The 19,182-nt window shown below is 41.1% G+C and overlaps 1 protein-coding gene across 1 annotated transcript; it reads left to right on the top strand.

The window, feature by feature from the left end:
- The first annotated feature begins 721 nt into the window (after positions 1-721).
- On the top strand, positions 722-18,865 carry aco1 (aconitase 1, soluble). Its single transcript, XM_023423822.2, has 21 exons — positions 722-858; positions 3,254-3,383; positions 3,485-3,653; positions 4,656-4,793; positions 4,939-5,008; positions 5,112-5,295; positions 5,887-6,026; positions 6,120-6,291; positions 7,326-7,426; positions 8,517-8,633; positions 9,167-9,326; positions 9,403-9,538; positions 11,248-11,332; positions 11,564-11,720; positions 13,341-13,465; positions 13,555-13,659; positions 14,425-14,567; positions 16,107-16,254; positions 16,899-17,021; positions 17,292-17,477; positions 17,568-18,865. Exons 2-21 carry the CDS (start codon positions 3,275-3,277, stop codon positions 17,682-17,684), a joined length of 2,685 nt encoding a protein of 894 aa, XP_023279590.1. The 5' UTR covers positions 722-858; positions 3,254-3,274; the 3' UTR covers positions 17,685-18,865.
- The last annotated feature ends 317 nt before the right edge of the window (positions 18,866-19,182 follow it).

Below are 19,182 nucleotides of genomic sequence, written 5' to 3' on the forward strand. Positions count from 1 at the left end.
TATTGTGCTGTACAAAATACAGTAAATGCAATTGATCTGACACTCTCAACCACTTTAATGGATCAGTACTTGGGAAGCTTTCAACAGAAGGCAGTGATCAATATCAAATTGTAATCAAGATTGGCATAGAGATACATGAAGATGGAAGCTGAGCAAAAGCTGACTTGGATGCATTCCAAGTGTTAGAGCTAATACAAGAGAATCTAACAGATGTGGAGTCAGTCGTAGAAATTCTAAGGAATTTGTGAAGGTCCATGGCTTAGAAAAGAAGGGCTACATCAGAAGAAAACCTAGACTCACCATTCAGTGAATTTGAGTTAAAGAGAGCCATTTCAAGTGCACGACAAACCCCACAGAGGACAGATGGTATCTGTTAGCTCATATGACAGACTTGAAGCAAGATCAAATTCATCAAGATATAGACCCACGGCATTAACAATACAGGGAAGATTGTTAAATGGATGGTAAAAAAAAGAGATAAACACACACTCTCAAGACTGAAGATCTATTTTCTACTTAGTGAAGTGGATTTTGTAAAGGGAGCGGGATGATGGAGTCATTTTTTAATTCATTTATTATTATTATTATTATTATTATTATTATTATTATTATTATTATTATTATTTATTCTTTTTTTTTTTAGGGGATATTTAACTCTGGTCCACACTCCAACATTGTAGGTGGCGGTAATGCGCCTTAATGCTAGTTGCCACCCGCCATTAAACGAAAGAAAGAAGAAGAAGAAGAAGATGGTTGTAATTCGCCATTGAAGAAGAAGAAGAAAAAGAAGAAGAAGAAGAAGAAGAAGTCGGTAATACACTGTCGTACTCTGTAATATCTCCGGTGCTACACACACAAGTAAGTTATAAAATGAGACGGGATTTATTTGAACGGTTTTATTAACGGTCTTCCAGCAGCGTCAGGAAGCTAACGTAAACCCCCCCTCCTGCTGTCATAGCTGTTAGCTAGCGAACTTTGGATGTTGCATTCAGAACCTCTGTGCCTTTTTTACCAAGTCATGCTAACATTGCATGTGAAAAAGCCTCTAGTGATATTTCTGAGACTGCTCGTTTTCTCGTGTGTTTTCATACCGAAACTATGCGTTCTTAAATGTTGACGTTTGACCAAGTTAACTTAGCTCAGAGGGCCAAGGGAGGAGAGACTGGGAACAGGGAACCACCGAGGAAGCATGAAATACAGGATAAACGTCTTCGGTTTGTCTGCAGTCATGATTTAGAATTAAACTGTTGACAGAAGTTTAGAAAGAGACTGTTTTCAGTAACAATTTATGGGCTGGTTTGTCAAAATTTTATCTGAAGCTGTGATTGTGTTTTATTACAAAACAAATTAAGGCAGAGTACTGGCATGTAATAATCATCTAAACATAAAACTTATGATAAAATAACTTTTCTTTAAATTCTCAATATTTTGAATTGTTTGTCAGGAAACGTCAGGTCAGTGTTTGTGTGAACAAGACTACCCAGCACTAGTCATTATCAATACATTTACAAATGCATTCCTTGTTACATTAAACATGTGTATTCAAAGTAAAGCGCTCGTGCTAGTGGCTCTGACCATGTTACGTCACACAGCAATGTCTCTGACATACACTGACTTTGTACTTTGCAGTAGAGCAACATTAGCTGTATTTCAGATAACCAGCAAAGTATGTGGATATTCAGGATATGTCGTCCCACTTCACCTTTCACACAGATAACATCTCTCTCCATGAAATCACTTGTAGTAGAGCATGATTTTCTTGATTTTTATTCAGATTGTGTTTATTTTTAACAAGGGTCAGCTTGTCGAACACGGAGCTGCACATTTCTCTGTTAAAGTTTCATCAGGTTGCTAAAGAGATTTAGTTATGTAAGGTTTGTAAAACATGGGCCAAACGTTCAGTGACCCTCAACTCCACTATCCTGCCTGGACTCACTCCACTGTTACAGGCTAATCCATTTGCACACTGAGTGTGAAGGATTGTCGACTGGACCTTGTAATTAACCTTCTACACACTTACTGAGCACTTTATTAGGACGACCTGTGCACCTGCTTATTCATGCAACTGTGTAATGAATAAAATCCTGCAGATACAGGAGCTTCACTTAATGTTAAAATTAAACATAAGAATTAGGAAAATAATGTGAATTCAGTGACTCTGACTGTTGTTGTCAGACCCTGTTCTGAGTGTTTCTCAAACTACTGATCTCCTGGGTTTTCACTCGCAACAGTCTCTAGAAAAAGCATTCATTGAGAAGCAGCTCAGTGTTGATGAAAGAGGTCAGAGGAGAATGGACAGACTAGTTGGAGCAGAGTCAGAGTCTGAATCCATGGACCCAACCTGCCTTGTGTCAACAGTCCAGGCTGGTGGTGGTGTGATGGTGTGGAGGCTTTGGATAAGGACAAGAACATACTGGATAGGTGGCGTGTGCGTGGCGGCTGAGGAATGCCTTGGTTTTCATTTCAGCGCCCATGTTAACGGGTTAGAGCGTCTCATTGTGGCTGCGTGTCACACCTAGCCGCTGCATCATGGGATCAAGTGATTCGGCGTCTCGTATATTTTTCACACGTGAAGCGTCTCCCAGCAAATACAGACAAAAAAAACCTGTTGATGTCATATTGACATCATACTAGCAACATTACATAAAACTGACACCTTCCACTGTAGTTGTCTCTGTCTAGGCTGAATCTGAATTTGACACAGACTTCAAAAATCTAAATATATTTTACCCATTTCAGCAGCTGCATGTGGAGACAGTGACGTTTTAGTGACTTTTTCTGCCAAAAATAAATCAGAAATTAATTAATGATGAAAAGAAACACAACAGTCCAGTGACCTGTAACTCTAGAGACAGAGCTGCAGCTGCAGCCGGTGTGAACACACACACGTGATTCTGCAGCAGATCAGTGACGTCAGCCGCCAATCACACAACGCAGGTAGTGTGTGCTCTCAAACTGGTTTCGTCAACATGTGAGTTCAGTGAACTTCAGTGCCCCCGCCCCCCAGTCTCCAGACCTGGATCCACTAGAACACCTTTGGGATGAGGTAGAACAGGAGATTGGCAGCTTGAATGTGCAGCTGACAGATCTGCAGAAATGATGTAATGCATCATGTCAACATGGAGCAGAGCCTGAGAGGAAAGTTTCAACATCTGATCGATCCATGACGAACTGAGCCTGTTTCGGAGCAAAGGGAGAAACTACCCAGTATTAGAATAGTGTTCCTAATAAATGCTTCTATTTTCTCTTTCAGATTTGTACTGAGACATAGAGGATGTCCAATACTGAGAATAATCCTTTTCAACATATAGTTGAGCCTCTGGACCCCACGGACCCGGAGCAGCAGTTTTACAATCTTTCCAAACTTGGAGACACTCGATATGGTAACCACAAATCTGTACTGAATGTACAAACCTCTTGTCAAAGTAATTGTATAGTTTTAGGAGCATATGTTCCCGAGGTTCACTGTCCATCTGTCCGTCAGACCGCCTACCGTTCTCCATCCGGGTCCTCCTGGAGTCTGCAGTCCGGAACTGTGATGAGTTCCTGGTGAAGCGCTCAGATGTGGAAAGTATCCTCAACTGGAAGCAGACCCAGACTCAGACTGTGGAGGTACCATTCAGACCGGCCCGAGTCATCCTCCAGGATTTCACGTATGTCTGCACTATTCCTTTGTATCAGAATGTCAGTCAGTTGTTCAACAGATTTTTTATTAATCAATGAAGTCTTTAGTAACTCATAGATCTGTATTTTCATTTAAACTTTATAGATAAAAGTCACAGTTATGTGGAGTACTGCTTCTTCTATCAAGTCTGAGAAAATAACCCAGAATAATGTCAGCTTGCGCTTGGATACTGCACATTTGTGAGAGAGAGCCTATGCGACAAAATAAAGACAGTTGTTTATGAGGCAGAGTTTAATGTAAAGACGATGAGAGAAAAAGTAAAATGCAAAATGGATTGGTTTTCAGTAGCTACAGTGAGAGAGGAGACAGAGTCTGGAGTGAGCAAAAAAAAAGTACAATCCACGTTTATTCCTTTCTACAGTCCATCCCCGCATCAACCTCCTATACGCATTAAAGATGCAGGGCTCTATCTTACACCTGGCACAAAGTGTCTTTGCTAGTTTCGCTAGCTAACACTAGTTTAAAAAACCACATTTGCTGCTTTAGGAAATGACTGAGCCTTTTTAAACAGTGAAACTTCCGTTTATAAAAATGTACATCTTCAGTAGGAACCGATGAGCTTGGGGGCTGACAGCGTGGGGAAGCATTGAGACACTAATATGTTGTTGATTTTTGTCTTTTCATTGGGGTTTTTCACATTGACAGAGATAAAGAAAGTTGTCAGCCTTATCCATCACGATATAGAGATAAATCTGCATCTGATGGAAAGATAAGGGCCAACAAAAACCTCAGTTTATTGAATATTGAATATGTCATTTATGTCACTCAGTCATAATCTATGCCTTTGTGTTTATTGTTCAGTACAAAGAATTGTTAGAAGCTCCATGTGAGGAATAAGAATCATGCGCAGGTGTATTTCAAATGATATTGTTGATTAATTGAAATAATCCAGACGATAAATAAATTGTAGATTAATTATATCTAAAAGATGACTCAATCTGACCTGCTGTGTCTCTACACTCTTCTTCAGTGGTGTCCCTGCTGTGGTGGACTTTGCCGCCATGCGTGATGCAGTGATGAAACTAGGTGGTGACCCAGAGAAGATTAATCCAGTTTGCCCTGCTGACCTCGTCATCGATCATTCAATCCAAGTGGACTTTAATAGAAAGTAAGACCAGGTTCATCAAACTCTTTCCACCATGGCCCCATCAGTTCACAGATGCTGTGTTTTCCTGCAGCTAGCTGCATGATCATCTCCTCTCTTTGCAGAGGCTTTAAGCAATGCAGTCTATCCTTTGTCTTTTTTCCTGAAGGTCTGACAGCCTCCAGAAAAACCAGGATTTGGAGTTTGACCGCAACAAAGAAAGGTTTCAGTTCTTAAAGGTATAAACGATTAACAATCCAATTCTGTGGTATTCATGTCTATTAGGGTTTCATTCTGATGGCTTTTCCTTCAGCCCTTAAATATGTCCTCTGTTATTCCCAGTGGGGTTCGAAAGCCTTCAGGAACATGCGAATCATTCCTCCTGGTTCAGGGATCGTTCACCAAGTCAACCTGGAGTACCTGGCCCGAGTGGTGTTTAACCAAGATGGCTACTTCTACCCCGACAGCCTGGTGGGCACAGACTCCCATACAACCATGATTGATGGACTGGGTGTCCTTGGCTGGGGTAAGTTTGTTCGGTGGGACATCTCCCTGATTTATTTCTCAGGAGATGCTGTGAATCCGTTTTCACTTCCTCTGTGGCAGCAAATCGCATTAAACAAGTCTTCAGAAACACTGATAATAAAAGCAGTCCTTCCAAGGTCGGTCTTAGGATGAGGTTCCTGAAGAAGCAGCCAATCACTGGAGCAAGATAAAGGTAGACCAGGGTTCCACTGCAACATAGATGAGATTTATGATGGTAATTTTCCATTCAGGGCTTTATAGATATACAGACACCAGTTCTTACTGAGAGAGAAATCCAATTATTTAATAAGACCATCTTCTGTCATAGCTTGACAATAAGGTTCCTGACATAGTAGGGGTGGAACAGTACGCACAACTCACATTATAGTACATACCTCGGTTTTGAATTCACAATTCAGTATGTTTAACTTGTAAATATAAAGGTGTCATTTTAACATCCTGTACTGAACAGCACAGTACAAATATGTGTACGGAGTACAACACAAAATAGTATCACAAGTATGAGGATGAGTTTGTCATTTGCAGTGTGATCATTATTTTTTGAATTTATTTATTTTTGTCAAACCTTCAGGTGTGGGTGGAATTGAGGCAGAGGCTGTGATGCTGGGTCAGCCAATAAGCATGGTCCTGCCTGAAGTGGTGGGATACAAGCTGCATGGGAACCCAGACAAACTCATCACCTCCACTGACATCGTCCTCACTGTTACCAAAGTAATTACAATCAGTTTTCATGCAGATTTTACAACACATCAGCCACTGTAATATTTAGTATCACTGACATCACGATCTTCCTTGTGCTCTCAGCACCTCCGTCAGGTGGGTGTAGTGGGGAAGTTTGTGGAGTTTTTCGGCACGGGTGTGGCTCAGTTGTCTATCGCTGACAGAGCTACCATCGCCAACATGTGTCCGGAGTACGGAGCCACAGCAGCTTTCTTCCCTGTGGACGACGTCAGCATTCAGTACCTCGAGCAGACAGGTGAGGAGTATGGAAGAACTGTTGCATGGTGGCTGAGTTGTCTGTACTGCCGTGTCCCAAGCTACACATTAGATTTGACATTAAATTAGTTTGACTTATCCTTCTCTTCATGGTTCTTTCAGGACTATCAATGTTTTCTTCTTTTTTTTTACCATTTCTGTTTTTCTGAAACCAGCTTGTAGTTCTTAATAGAGATGTTCTGATACCATTTTTTTCCTCCCAATACCTGAATTTATGTATCAGCTGATAACAGCTGTACAGTGTTCTACTAACCCTGCATGGCTCAGGTTAAACCCTTTGTAAAACCATGTACAGATACACGAATGCCATAGAAACTTTCTTTTATTATCTGATTTGCCTTTCAGTCATAAAAAAAAAAAAAAACTAAAAATTCTGGGAAGACCTTGCACACAGTACACATTTTACACCTTTTACAATTACTGATATCACACTATTTACCGGAAATCAGTTCTTCTCTTTGGTCACTTCCTCTCAATTCTCCTTGGCCCTTGCTTGCCCTATTTGTCCATGTATAGTTGATTATAGATCAGGTCGAGGTTCTATATTAATACTGTGAAAGTATCAAAGCCTCAGTCCACAGAGAAATGCACACAGCCTGTATTCAGAAACTGAGCCTTAAAACCAGCCGTCAGGACTTCTGGTACAGTCACTGCTCTCAGCCACACCCCAAGCCCCGCCCACCTGGACTCACCGTCCAACATTGCAGGATTTGGTTTCTCTGAGTGTTTACCTGAAATCTGCTATATTCTTATTGAATCACTCAGAAAACAGTCAGCCAATCAGAGGAGAGACCCAGAGCCTCCTCTCTGCACCGTGCAACCTCCTGTGTAGGCCACTGTTTTCGAGTAGTGAAGAAGAATTTATTAATGGGAAAACAGGCGTTTTATCCAGGTGTTAAACTGAAAAGTTTATTGATAAATTACATGGCATCAAATTGGTGTATAAACTCACATACAATATCCAATCCAGTATTTGATTATTTGATCAATTTTGTCTCCCTTGTTTTGATTCAGGGCGAGAAGCAGAGAAGCTGGCTTACATTACAAAGTACTTGAAGGCAGTTGGCATGTTCAGAGACTACAATAACATCTCTCAGGATCCAGATTTTACTCAGGTCAGTCTCAACCTCATTGTGAAGTTTTGTTCAGCCCATAAACACACTTGATGCTGTCTTAAAGTGTGTTTGTGTGACACAGGCTGATTTGATTGTATCTGGATGCTCTTTTTTTTTTTTATGGAGGAAATTGTGACATGATACCGAAGAGAAAAATATAAGAAGAGGAATTAAATAAATTGAGTCGTCAAAATTTAAGATTACCAAAAGTTTCAATATAAATGAGAAAACTATGAATTACAACAAAACCGGGTCTTCTTTGAGTCTCTAACTAATGTCCTAGAAAGAGTTTTGCCAGGGACTCTGTAGATCTACTGGGGCACTTAAATGCTCATGTGGGCAATGATGGAGAAACCTGAAGGGTCCTGATTGGAAGGAACGCCCTGCCTGATTTGAACCTCTTATTGGACTTCTGTACTTGTCATGGATTGGCCATAACAAACACCTGGTGATGAGTTGAATGAGATGGTAGGGAAGGCTGCCGGACAGACCAGGGAACCCCAAACCATAACTTTAGATTAGATTAGATTAGATTAGATTCAACTTTATTGTCATTGCACAGAGTACACGTACTAAGACAACGAAATGCAGTTAGTATCTAACCAGGAGTGCAAAAGAGCAGTTAAAGTGCAAGTGTATGCTGTACAGGTATGTAAACTTTGACCTTCAGCGCACACTGGGGCAGTTTGCGGCCGGGATGAGAGTCAGCACCTCCAAGTCTGAGGCCGAGGTCCTCTGCTAGAAAACAGTGGATTGCTCCCTCTGGGTTGGAACTGAGTAGTCGCAAAGGAGAGAAGGAGTTTAATATCTCATGGTCATGCTGTACCAGGTCATTGTGGTGAAAAGGGAGTTAAGCCAGAAGGCAAAGCTTTCAGTTTGCCAGTCGATCTTCGTTCCAACCCTCACCTCTGGTCATGAGCTCTGTGTCGTGAGCGAAAGAATGAGGTCGCAGATACAAGTGGCTGGAATGAGGAATGAGGGCGTCTGGGCTCAGCCTTAGAGATGGGGTGAGGAGCTTGGAATGTGTAAAATGAACCACCACTACAAGTAGATAATGTTCTCTCTCGCTTTCTCTCTCTCTCTCTCTCAGGTCGTGGAGTTGGACCTGAGTACAGTGGTTCCGTGCTGCAGTGGTCCCAAAAGACCTCAGGACAGAATTGCTGTTTCTGACATGAAAAAAGACTTTGAAACATGCCTGGGAGCAAAGGTAGATGCCAGTACAGTCTCATGTTCACTGTACATCCACACTAAACTCAACATTTCTCTCCATTTTGTCCTTCTCTCCACAATAAGGTGGAGTAGATAAAGCTGAAGCAACTGGTCTTAATGTCAGTTTGGGTGCGGAAAGCAACCTATGGAACATGATGATGTAATCTACTTAAATGGTGGCAGTAAAGTTAAGAGGTCAACAGCTGTGGCTCCAGTGTGTGATCACTCATTTTAATTGACAGAGAGCAGGAGGTGACAGAACAGAGGTTCAACCAGCTGAGACTCAACAGCTGTGTCTTTCCCCCTCCTGACCACACGATGGCTGTGAAGCATCATTCTGTTGTTCAAGGATGCAAAGAAGAGATTTAGACATATTCCTTTTGTCATGGGGTTTCAATGTTTATGTATAAAACATGTTTGTATTCCTATATAAACGTAATAATATACAGTTATATTACATACAGTATAATTGCTGTTACTTTCAGTATTCCACAAAATGACTCATTTTCTTTTGTGTTGTGATGTGTCTAGCAAGGTTTCAAGGGTTTCCAAGTGCCCCCAGAGCGTCACAGCACGGTGGTCCCCTTCCAGTTCAATGGAAAAGAGTACACACTGAGCCACGGTTCAGTGGTCATTGCTGCTATCACCAGCTGCACCAACACAAGCAACCCATCTGTCATGCTTGGAGCAGGTGTGTGAACCGGTGGATTTTGTGGCTGTGACTTTACTCTTGACAGAGTTATTAAAGATGAATGCTGCTGTTGCAGGACTCCTCGCTAAGAAGGCAATAGAGCTTGGCGTGAGTGTGAAGCCGTACATAAAGACCAGCCTGTCACCCGGCAGTGGAGTGGTCACGTACTATCTAAAGGAGAGCGGCGTTATGGACTACCTCTCCAAGCTAGGGTAGGCTGAACTCCATCTTTTCCTCTTTATTTAATCAGGCAGTCTCATTCAGATTCAAATCTCTTTTTCAAGAGAGACCTGAGAACAAGAAGCAGTCACAAGAGACAATCAGCAACAAAGATAACAGAACTACATAATAGAATACAAGAAACAAAAACATTTACATTCACAGTCACAAAATACATCTCATAATAAAGCTTTAAAATATCCAAGGAAAATGTAAGACTCTAGTTTGAGGGCAGTTTACAGTTCATTCCATTTAAATGATGCATAGTGCCTGAAACCAGCTCTGCCAACACTAGTGCAAACATGAGGGATATCAATAAGGATTCTCCTTGGCCAGGAAACAATGACTACAATACTGACTCAAATACTACAAACCAGGAAGTGATGAGGTAGATTATTATGCTTTCTGTAAAAAAGTGGTTTAGGCTGGACTGGAGAGGTCTGGTCTCTTTAATCTGCGAAGGGCATGGAGCCACTGTTGGGCTGAGCAGTAATTTAGCTGCCATAAAAAAATGACACTGTTTGTGATTACTGAAGCTGATTACAGATGAAAATTGAAAGTTTTAGTTATTAATAACTTAAGTTACCTGCAAATGTTGAACTCTACAACCCATTAGATTCAGTATTTTTGATTTAATAAGCAGATTCAGTACTGGATTCAAAGCTTAACCATACACACTGATGCAAAAATCCTGCAATTCCAATGCTACATAATACAGTCGTACGCACTGATTTGCAGCATTGCCTCAATACAAAAATTCTAATTTGGACTTGTTTGAGACCTGAAGGTTAAGGCGAGGAACACAATGGATATTTGGCATTAGCATGGCGGCTTCAGAATGGGTTGATTTTCATTTCCGTGCTCCTGTTAACGGCTTAGAACACACTGCCAGCGTGAGACCCACGTCTTTGCGGAGTGTGATCTAGAGGCCTATTTGTCACACGTGCTACACGCTAGTCTGAATCTGAATATGACTTGAAAAATATAAATATATTTTTTCAACCATTTCAGCAGCTGCATGTGGAGACAGTGACACTTAATTATTGGCGTTGTCGAGAATAGATCAGAAAATTAATTAATAATGAAGAGAAATCCAACATTCCAGTAACCTGCAAACTCTATGTAGAGAGACAGAGCTGCAGCCGGTTTGAACACAGACACATGCTTCTCTGCAGCAGCTCAGCGACAGGCAGTATAGGACTTGATACTTACTCCCACATCCGCTAAATAGATATGTGTTCCCAACAGGAAGTATCAATGTATGTGTCAGTAACAAGAAATTGCAGTAGAGAAATACCGATAAAATTTAGAAATAGAAATAGTAAACTGACCCACCTGATGGTTTGTTACACAGAACTGTGTGGGAAGGCTTTGTTGGAAACACTTTGGAAAAGAGCGGATGCTTTTAAAGAATAACTGGCAGGTGATTGGATGAACCATTTGTCTGTCATATGACATAGCAGGAGAGCTTATGAATATGTAGTTTGTCCACCAAATGTATTTTTACACTGTAAAACATATTTCACTTTCCTGTATTAATACCGGCTTTAAAAATCTGTGGTCAGGTTTGGGTTTCTAGTATTTTTACACAGTTGCATACAGGCACAGCAGCACCGTGTATACATGGAAACATGCATAGATTACCACACTGCAAGTTAGTATGAAGCTTATTTATAAACAATCATTTTGTCCTTCCTGACAGGTTTGAGGTTGTTGGCTATGGTTGCATGACGTGTATCGGCAACAGTGGGCCGCTCCCAGAGCCGGTGGTGGAGGCCATTACAAAGGTACCAGTGGTTTAGTTGCTGTTTCCACATATATCATTTCACCTTCCTTCACTTTCCTCGCTCAACTTTTTTGTTTCCCAGCATTCCTCACTCTTACTCCTCAGTTAAGAGGAGTATTGTAGCCGCTAAAAGTCTGTGTTTTTCTATTTCTTCTCTCTCATTTAACAAACTACTGTAAAAAGTAAGTCCTTTGAAATGATCTCACTCCTGTCACACATTTATCTGTTTCAGGGAGATGTGGTTGCTGCAGGGGTGTTGTCAGGAAACAGAAACTTTGAAGGGCGAGTCCACCCCAACACCAGAGCCAACTACCTGGCTTCTCCACCCCTAGTCATCGCCTATGCTATAGCAGGCACCATGATGATAGACTTTGAGAATGAGCCCATTGGTGAGTTGTGTACAGTACACCCAAAACAACCATCCTCATTTTTTTGTAAAAAAAAAAAAAACTTCTATTTATCACACATTGAACACAACAGTTCTACTCCTTAATCAACAGTTTGTCACATAATGTGCTGCTAGAAGTTTTAAAGTCCAGAATCTGACTCTGCTCAACCAAGTGAATGAAACAAGAACAATCAAGTCATTCTGAGATGAGATCAGGGGAGGAAAGTTTCACGCTCAGTATAAAAGCAGATTGGTCACACTCTTACTCTTGGGGCTGTTGTGGCTCACGAGGTAGAGCAGGCCGTCCACTACTCAAAAGGTCGGTGCTGCCATCCCTAACCCTCCATTTAACTGAGCAGATCAGATATGTACAGAGTTGATCTGTCGAGCTACAGCTTTAAAAGGTGTGTGTGTCTGTGTGTGTGTGAGAGTTTGGTAGATTGAAGCACAGACACACATTACAGAAACGTTACATTATCCAGAAGCCCATAACGTTTGTTCCTGCAAAAGGGAAAAACATTTCGGACTGTGTTACTGTAGCCCACTTGTTGAATGGGTGCATCCGACTGTAACTAACGCTGGGTTATCTTATAATGCAGTAATCATCAAAATCATGACACGTTTTTATGACACTCATGTCTGATAAGTATTTGTATTCTTGGTTGAGTTGTCTAACATCACAGCTCCTGAATGGAGAAGCTCTGTTGTCAGACCTTCACTTTAGCTCATGAATGCACCACCATGAAGGATTCATAAAGCACTCCACCAATCAAACACTATTAAAATAAATATTTAACATAAACCAGTCCAGACGTGTGTTTCATTATAATGCAGTAGCTGTGTTGGCTATAATCTCTTGGTTTCAACTTTCAGCGCCTTATTTCACTCTTTGCAAACAAATACCTTTTAGCCACACACCTGCCTGAGTCGCATGTGCTGCAGTAACTGAGTGGGACTAGAAGCATCTCTGTGAGCTGCGTTTTCTAGTAGACAAATAGCAAATAACCTGGGTTACAGTCCGTGCCTCTGCGTGCACCTTGGTCACCACCACAAGGAAATCCTCAAGCTGTGGGTTGACTGTAGGACGAACAAAGCATCCACTGGGCTGATTGTGTACAACCACTGGACCGGTCCTTGAAGGTCTATTTTTAGACCTCAAAGGGCTGTTGTGACTCTTAATTTTTATGCCTCCACGCCGGCAAACTGCCAGGGCCGTTTTCAGGTGGCCGTCCGTCTGTCCCATTCTCTCCCATTCTGAGGGAGTTTCTTCAAATGTGGTACAAACGTTCATTTGGACTCAAGGACGAACTTATTATATTTTGGTGGTCAAAGGTCAGTGTGACCTCCATAAAACACTTTTTAGACATTACTCAAGACTTCACACGGCAATTATGAGAAAATATCACAGAAGTAGTTGATATTTTATGTGACTCTTGATAAACAGATATGTGTAATCAGAAACTACTGTGAGTGGTGGAGGCAGACAAACACAAGGAGGTGATTCTAGTTTTATGTGATTTCAGTCTTTTGTTTTCCTACTTCAGCTTCACAGTTACTGAGGCACAGGTCAAAGCTTGTTTTGTCATGAACTCGTTAAGTGTTATCCTCTCGTTCTCTGCAGCCATTAACTCTGAAGGCAAAGAGATCTTCCTGAGGGACATCTGGCCCACACGAGAGGAAATCCAGGCTGTGGAGAGAAAGTTTGTCATTCCAACAATGTTCAAAGAAGTCTATGAGAAGATTGAGGTAGTGTTTGCCTTCGGTCTGCATTTACAGTTTGATAGAGATGCAGATGACATGACTCTTTTTGACAACACTGTGCTGTGTGGTTACAGAAAGTGAATGAACGCTGGAACGCTCTGGTTGCTCCGTCGGACAAGCTTTATACCTGGGATCCCAAATCCACGTACATCAAGTCGCCACCGTTCTTCGATGGTTTGGTAAATAACAAATCAAAGTTACACAACTACCTGTCAGTTCTTACCACTGCTAAAGTGGGAGATGGAGCTTAAATTAAAAATGAAACATCCAGTGACAAATAATTGTCAGTGTACTTCAAAGCAAAACATGACACAGCATTATACAAATTAGATTTTACATATAATGGACTTTTCGTTTGAGTTGCCAAATTAAACAATGTTGGATTTACATGTGAAAATTAAGTTGCAGAGTTGTCCTTATTTTAGTGCATTACTAATGACAATGAAATAAAAATGGCAGTTTCCATGGTCATTTTCATAATGGCAATATTCTCCATATCCTCTTTGTGCATAGTTCAATCATTAAAGCCACTGTGTGGGATGTGAGACCCAGCTGGCTGAAATGCACCAATCAGAGGGCTCCATTCCATAACAAGCTTATCTTTACCAATGATTTGCTTCAAAACTCAATTTCTATTTTGACAATAATAATGTGTTTTCAGACAGGAAACATAAATATACAGATAACATGAGGCATACAGAAATGGAAAATAATTTTTTTAAATGTGTGTTTTTATTAGTTTTTTCTTTTTAACTATGTTCATATTAACATTGGCAGCCCTAGACTTCCACAGTACTAACATCACTGCTACTTCTACTACCCTGAAGATGATTCACCATCTCCCCCACAGCATTTATGTAGTTTTAGCATCAGACAGTGCTATCATTAATATTAACATTATTATTACTGTGTGGTTGTGGCTCTCTCATCTGTTCTTGATTCAGACCATGAAGCTGCAGCCTCCTAAGTCCATAACTGACGCCTACGTGCTGCTGAACTTTGGAGACTCGGTCACCACAGACCACATTTCTCCTGCAGGGAACATCGCCAGGAACAGCCCCGCGGCACGCTACCTCACCAACAGAGGGTGAGTGACCTCAGCAGCAGTCTGCATGTAGGTTACCTTAATGAGTCACTCTGAATAAGTCCAACTAAAGCACGGTTTAAAGTTCTCCGGCACTGTGCCGGAATTGCGGCGCAGGGCCAGGGCCGACTTAGATTTGAAAATAGATAATTATTATTTTATTATGTATATGGAAAATATTTTTGCGTTTTTTTTTTGTTTGGTTTTTTTTCAACTGTCACGTAGCAAGAATATGGCTATATATATATATACATATATTTATACAGCCATAAAGAACCCTATATTTTGTATTAATCAAGTGGACATACTTTATTAATAAAAACCTTTGTTTTACACTTTGTCAATAACAATGCACGTGACTGCACTACTTCGAAAAAACCCTGCAATCAATGGGCTGTTCGTTTTGTTTTCATATCATCGTCACAATCTTTTGGACTAATTTGGCAATTGTTTGACAACAGTAAGTCTATTTATAGACCAACAGAGGAACGAGTGTTGAAAAGTTAGAAAGATAGGCATATTGGATAGGCTATTTTTTATGTCTTTGGACAATTACAAGACTATGCTTTCCGACTGAGGAACGGATGAGTAGATAATGCATTTTTCTTCCATTTGGACCTTTCAAGTTAACGTGAGGATTCCCTTTTAGAAACGATTAGATTTGGTGTTCTTCTCCATGTGAAACACTTATGCAATATGCTCCTCAGCCTACAGCTAACCCTCGAACACATTTCATGCACAGAACTTTTCCTTGCTTTAACCCTGCTAAAGGCAACAGCCAATTGTTCTTTGTAGCTGTGAAGTACAGCCTAAGATATGCTTGATTTATATAGCAACACTGACTTCACTGTTTTAAATCAGGGGTATTTATATCCCACTGCACAGGAAGTGTGAATCTACTTGTCAGTTTCCTTTTATCTCCTACCTGAAATCCAAGTTATGAGCTGTGTTATGAGGTGTGGCACTTCATAGCCGTCTTCGACCACGAAGGCCGAACTGAGATGAGAAGGTTTGGTCTACGGAGGATTATCGCTGTGCGTCACCAGCTGTTCCCGCCCTTACTTTTGCATCACAAACGCAGCTCATGTTGCCTGGCAACATTGACAACACATAACTTTATTTCACTAAAACTTCTTGTTTTAACAGTTGTACTGTTAGCTGTTGAACTGAGCTGCAACCGAACACCTGCATTTAACAGTGTAATCCTCAGGCTCTCTTTCAGTGTCGTTTGCTTTCATTACTAGCACAATGAATCTTGGGATAGGTTGGACCACGAAGGATCCACCTGTTGGATCCTTTATTGTCCAGGAAAAGGAGGACACATTTGAAGGAGCCTTTGAAATGGGACGTGTGGCCCCTGAATTGGGACACAGCCATTGTGTGTATGTCTACAAAAGCAGCAAGAATTAGCTACTTATAGTCATTAATACACAATCAACTCCACTCAGAAAACAAGACAGTGGGCGGAATGTAACTGGAAAAAATAAACCATAAAAGATCAACCCTTTTATAAGCTTTCTGTTTAACTCTGTGTTCTGACAGTTTGAACCCTCGAGACTACAACTCATACGGCTCTCGCCGAGGTAACGACGCTGTGATGGCCAGAGGGACGTTCGCAAACATCCGTCTCTTTAACAAGTTCCTCAACAAGCAGGCGCCGCAGACCATCCACCTGCCGAGCGGAGAGACGGTCAGCATGAAACACTTTCCCACCACTCTGTTATCAGATGTCATTCTCACTCTCTCGCCTTTGTCTGATCTCAACAAAAAGCTTTTCAGTCTTTGACTCAGTGAGAAGGGAGACTCATACACATGGGGGTTTTTGGTGTCCCAGTTGCTGTTCCAGATGAAACCTGATAATACATAGTGAAATGTTCATCTCCTACATCACGCTGTGAGATACAGTTTTACATCTCTGGAGACCAAAGACAGTCGGAATCATGCCCATGTCAGAAAAGAAAGAAGTTTAAATCAGATCATTCCAGCAACTATGGAACCTCAAGAACTAAATCACATGTACAGTTATTTTCATAATTTATTTGGTTGTCTTTAAAATGTATAAATATATTAGACGACTTCAGTCCAGAAAACCCAAAGATATTCAGCTAATAAAATAGGGAAAAGCGAGACCTTGCATTTTAGAAGCTGACGTCAGACAATGTTTGGTATTTTTACTTGATCATTTACTGCAATTATTAATCAAAAAGTTATCAAAAACATTTTGTCAGTCAGCAAAACGATGAGCTTTCAGCTGACACTTTTTGACCTCAGTGTTGCTTTATATCATTTCCGTTACACATGGACTAAGTCGTGCATGTTTCACTCTTTGTCCAGCTGGACGTGTTTGATGCTGCAGAGAGGTACCAGCAGTCTGGAGTCCCTCTGCTGGTCCTGGCAGGGAAGGAGTACGGCTCCGGGAGCTCCAGAGACTGGGCAGCAAAAGGACCTTTCCTGCTGGTGAGGATCAATGACCTTCAGTTTCCTGCACATGACAGAAAAACACACATTATAATGCTTTGTAACAGGCACTGACAATGTGAGCTGGTATCAAACTAGTTTAGAAAAGGTTTGGGCTTATATCATGTGTGTAGCCGAGTTATCATCAGCTGACTGAAGTATGGAACTTTAGTCATGTAATAGATCTCCTCCATGAGTTGAGATTGAAAAAAGCTCCCTCAAAGGTGTTTGAGCGGGCGAAGATTGAAGTTGTTGTTTTTGTTTTGACAGGGAATTAAGGCGGTTCTAGCAGAGAGCTATGAGCGGATCCACCGCAGTAACCTGGTCGGGATGGGAGTGATTCCTCTGGAGTATCTCTCAGGGGACACGGCTGGCAGTCTGGGGCTGACCGGCACAGAGCGCTACACCATCATCATCCCCAAGCAGCTCACACCCAGGATGACTGTGGATGTGAAGGTTGGTTAACGACAGTGTCTCGGAGTTTAGGGACTTAATTCCGCTCGTAATGAAATGTCATACGTGATGATGTCTTTCTGTCCCCGACAGCTCGACACGGGGAAAACATTCCAAGTGCGAATGAGATTTGACACTGACGTGGAGCTGGCGTATTTCCACCACGGAGGAATCCTCAACTACATGATCCGCAAGATGTCCGAGAACTAACTCTAACAGCAACAGCACAGACGGAGAGAAACATGTTTAATTTGTCTAATTATCAGCTACAGTCCAGCATGGAATCAGTGTAATGCAGTAGTTGACAGAGGAACACCGTCCAGGATCAGTCCAGGGGTTCTCCATGTTCGGTGCAGAAAACACAACACACACACACACACACAACATCTTCCCATGAATGTGAATGGGGAAAGAATATTCTCATTTTTGAGATTGCTGCTACTCGTCATGTTTGAAACACACAGCAGACCTGGGGTGAACATGCACATAGATATATAAATATATATATATGAGATGTGAACATTCAGTGAAGATATGCAAGATAGGAAGATGTTTGATTTAAAGATGCCACATGAAATAAGTCGACTTTGTTTCACCTCATCCAGATGTCCTCCGGTGTTTCACTCTCATCCCAACCTGCTATCTGTGTCTGTCTGTGTTTCCTGCTTCACTTTGTACGGTTTCAGAGACGTGATACATCTGGAATCAAGGAGACGGATTATTCTAGTTTATTACTGCTTGACTCTTATTTAGTATTTCATCAGTTGGTACCTTAATACTGTGTTTTTCAGCACTGTGGTCTCCAGGACTGTAGACGGAGATGGAGAGCTGTGTTTTATTTGTAAGTCCTTGTCTCGTTAGCGGTTAGCATTCCCACAAGGACGCGTGTGTACGTCATACACACACATTCCAACCAATAGTTTTGCACTTGTCCACTGATCTACAGGTATAAACAATGTGCTAACAAAGGCAGTGAAGAAGAAGCCAGGAAACATGGACTTAAACAATGCAGGTTTTAAAATGGGAAGATAATGTTTTACAAAGACAGAGATGTATTCAACACATTTGCTTGTGTTGAAACTGTGTGTGTCGTAAGAACAGATCAAGCTTTGACAGCCACAGTTATGAAAACAAAACCCAAGTTGTAATAAAGCAGAATTATTCTTCCTGTTGGTTCTTCAGACATTCCAGACTTAGTTGTAAAACCTGCTTTTTGTCAATGTGTCAACTTAATGTTATCAGCTGCCTTAATAACTTCACGTGTCTGATCATCTTGTTTGTATTTATCCTAAAACACTGATCGTTGTGATTATGAAAACTGACTGTTGAACCTTTAGTCTGAATGCATTAATCCACAGAATCCTGATAAATAAAATGACTTGTGATTTTTACTTCATTTTCCTGTCATTGATTTGCTTCAGCTTTGTCAAATTTGATCAAGTCTATTTATTTGTAGAAGGCACCAATATAACAGTGTATTATTAGTCAGTTTATAGCTCATTTTCATCTACAGTCCCTCAGCCCTTAAACTTCAAACACTAACACAATTATGAGGCTGTATTGGAATGTTATTTTTAATACACTTGAGAATATGAGTCTGAAAATAGTCCCAGAAAAGCTCTTTAATCCCATAAATAGTCGGTGGGCTGACGGTGCTTCGCTCACCACTCCTGAACAAAGTGAGTTTTTGAGCTGCTGGCTATCAACT

This window comes from Seriola lalandi, unplaced genomic scaffold (assembly GCF_002814215.2).
Source record: "Seriola lalandi dorsalis isolate HSWRI2012SDOR001 ecotype SW California unplaced genomic scaffold, Sedor1 jcf7180002054694, whole genome shotgun sequence".
Lineage (NCBI taxonomy): Eukaryota > Metazoa > Chordata > Actinopteri > Carangiformes > Carangidae > Seriola > Seriola lalandi.

Bases quoted from the DNA above. Each gene is read 5' to 3' on its own strand.
- aco1 (XM_023423822.2), top strand. From the start codon at position 3,275: ATGTCCAATACTGAGAATAATCCTTTTCAACATATAGTTGAGCCTCTG. The intron at 9,327-9,402 runs GTGTGTGAACCG...CTGCTGTTGCAG, and splicing joins ATCTGTCATGCTTGGAGCAG to GACTCCTCGCTAAGAAGGCA. The intron at 17,022-17,291 runs GTGAGGATCAAT...TTGTTTTGACAG, and splicing joins CAAAAGGACCTTTCCTGCTG to GGAATTAAGGCGGTTCTAGC.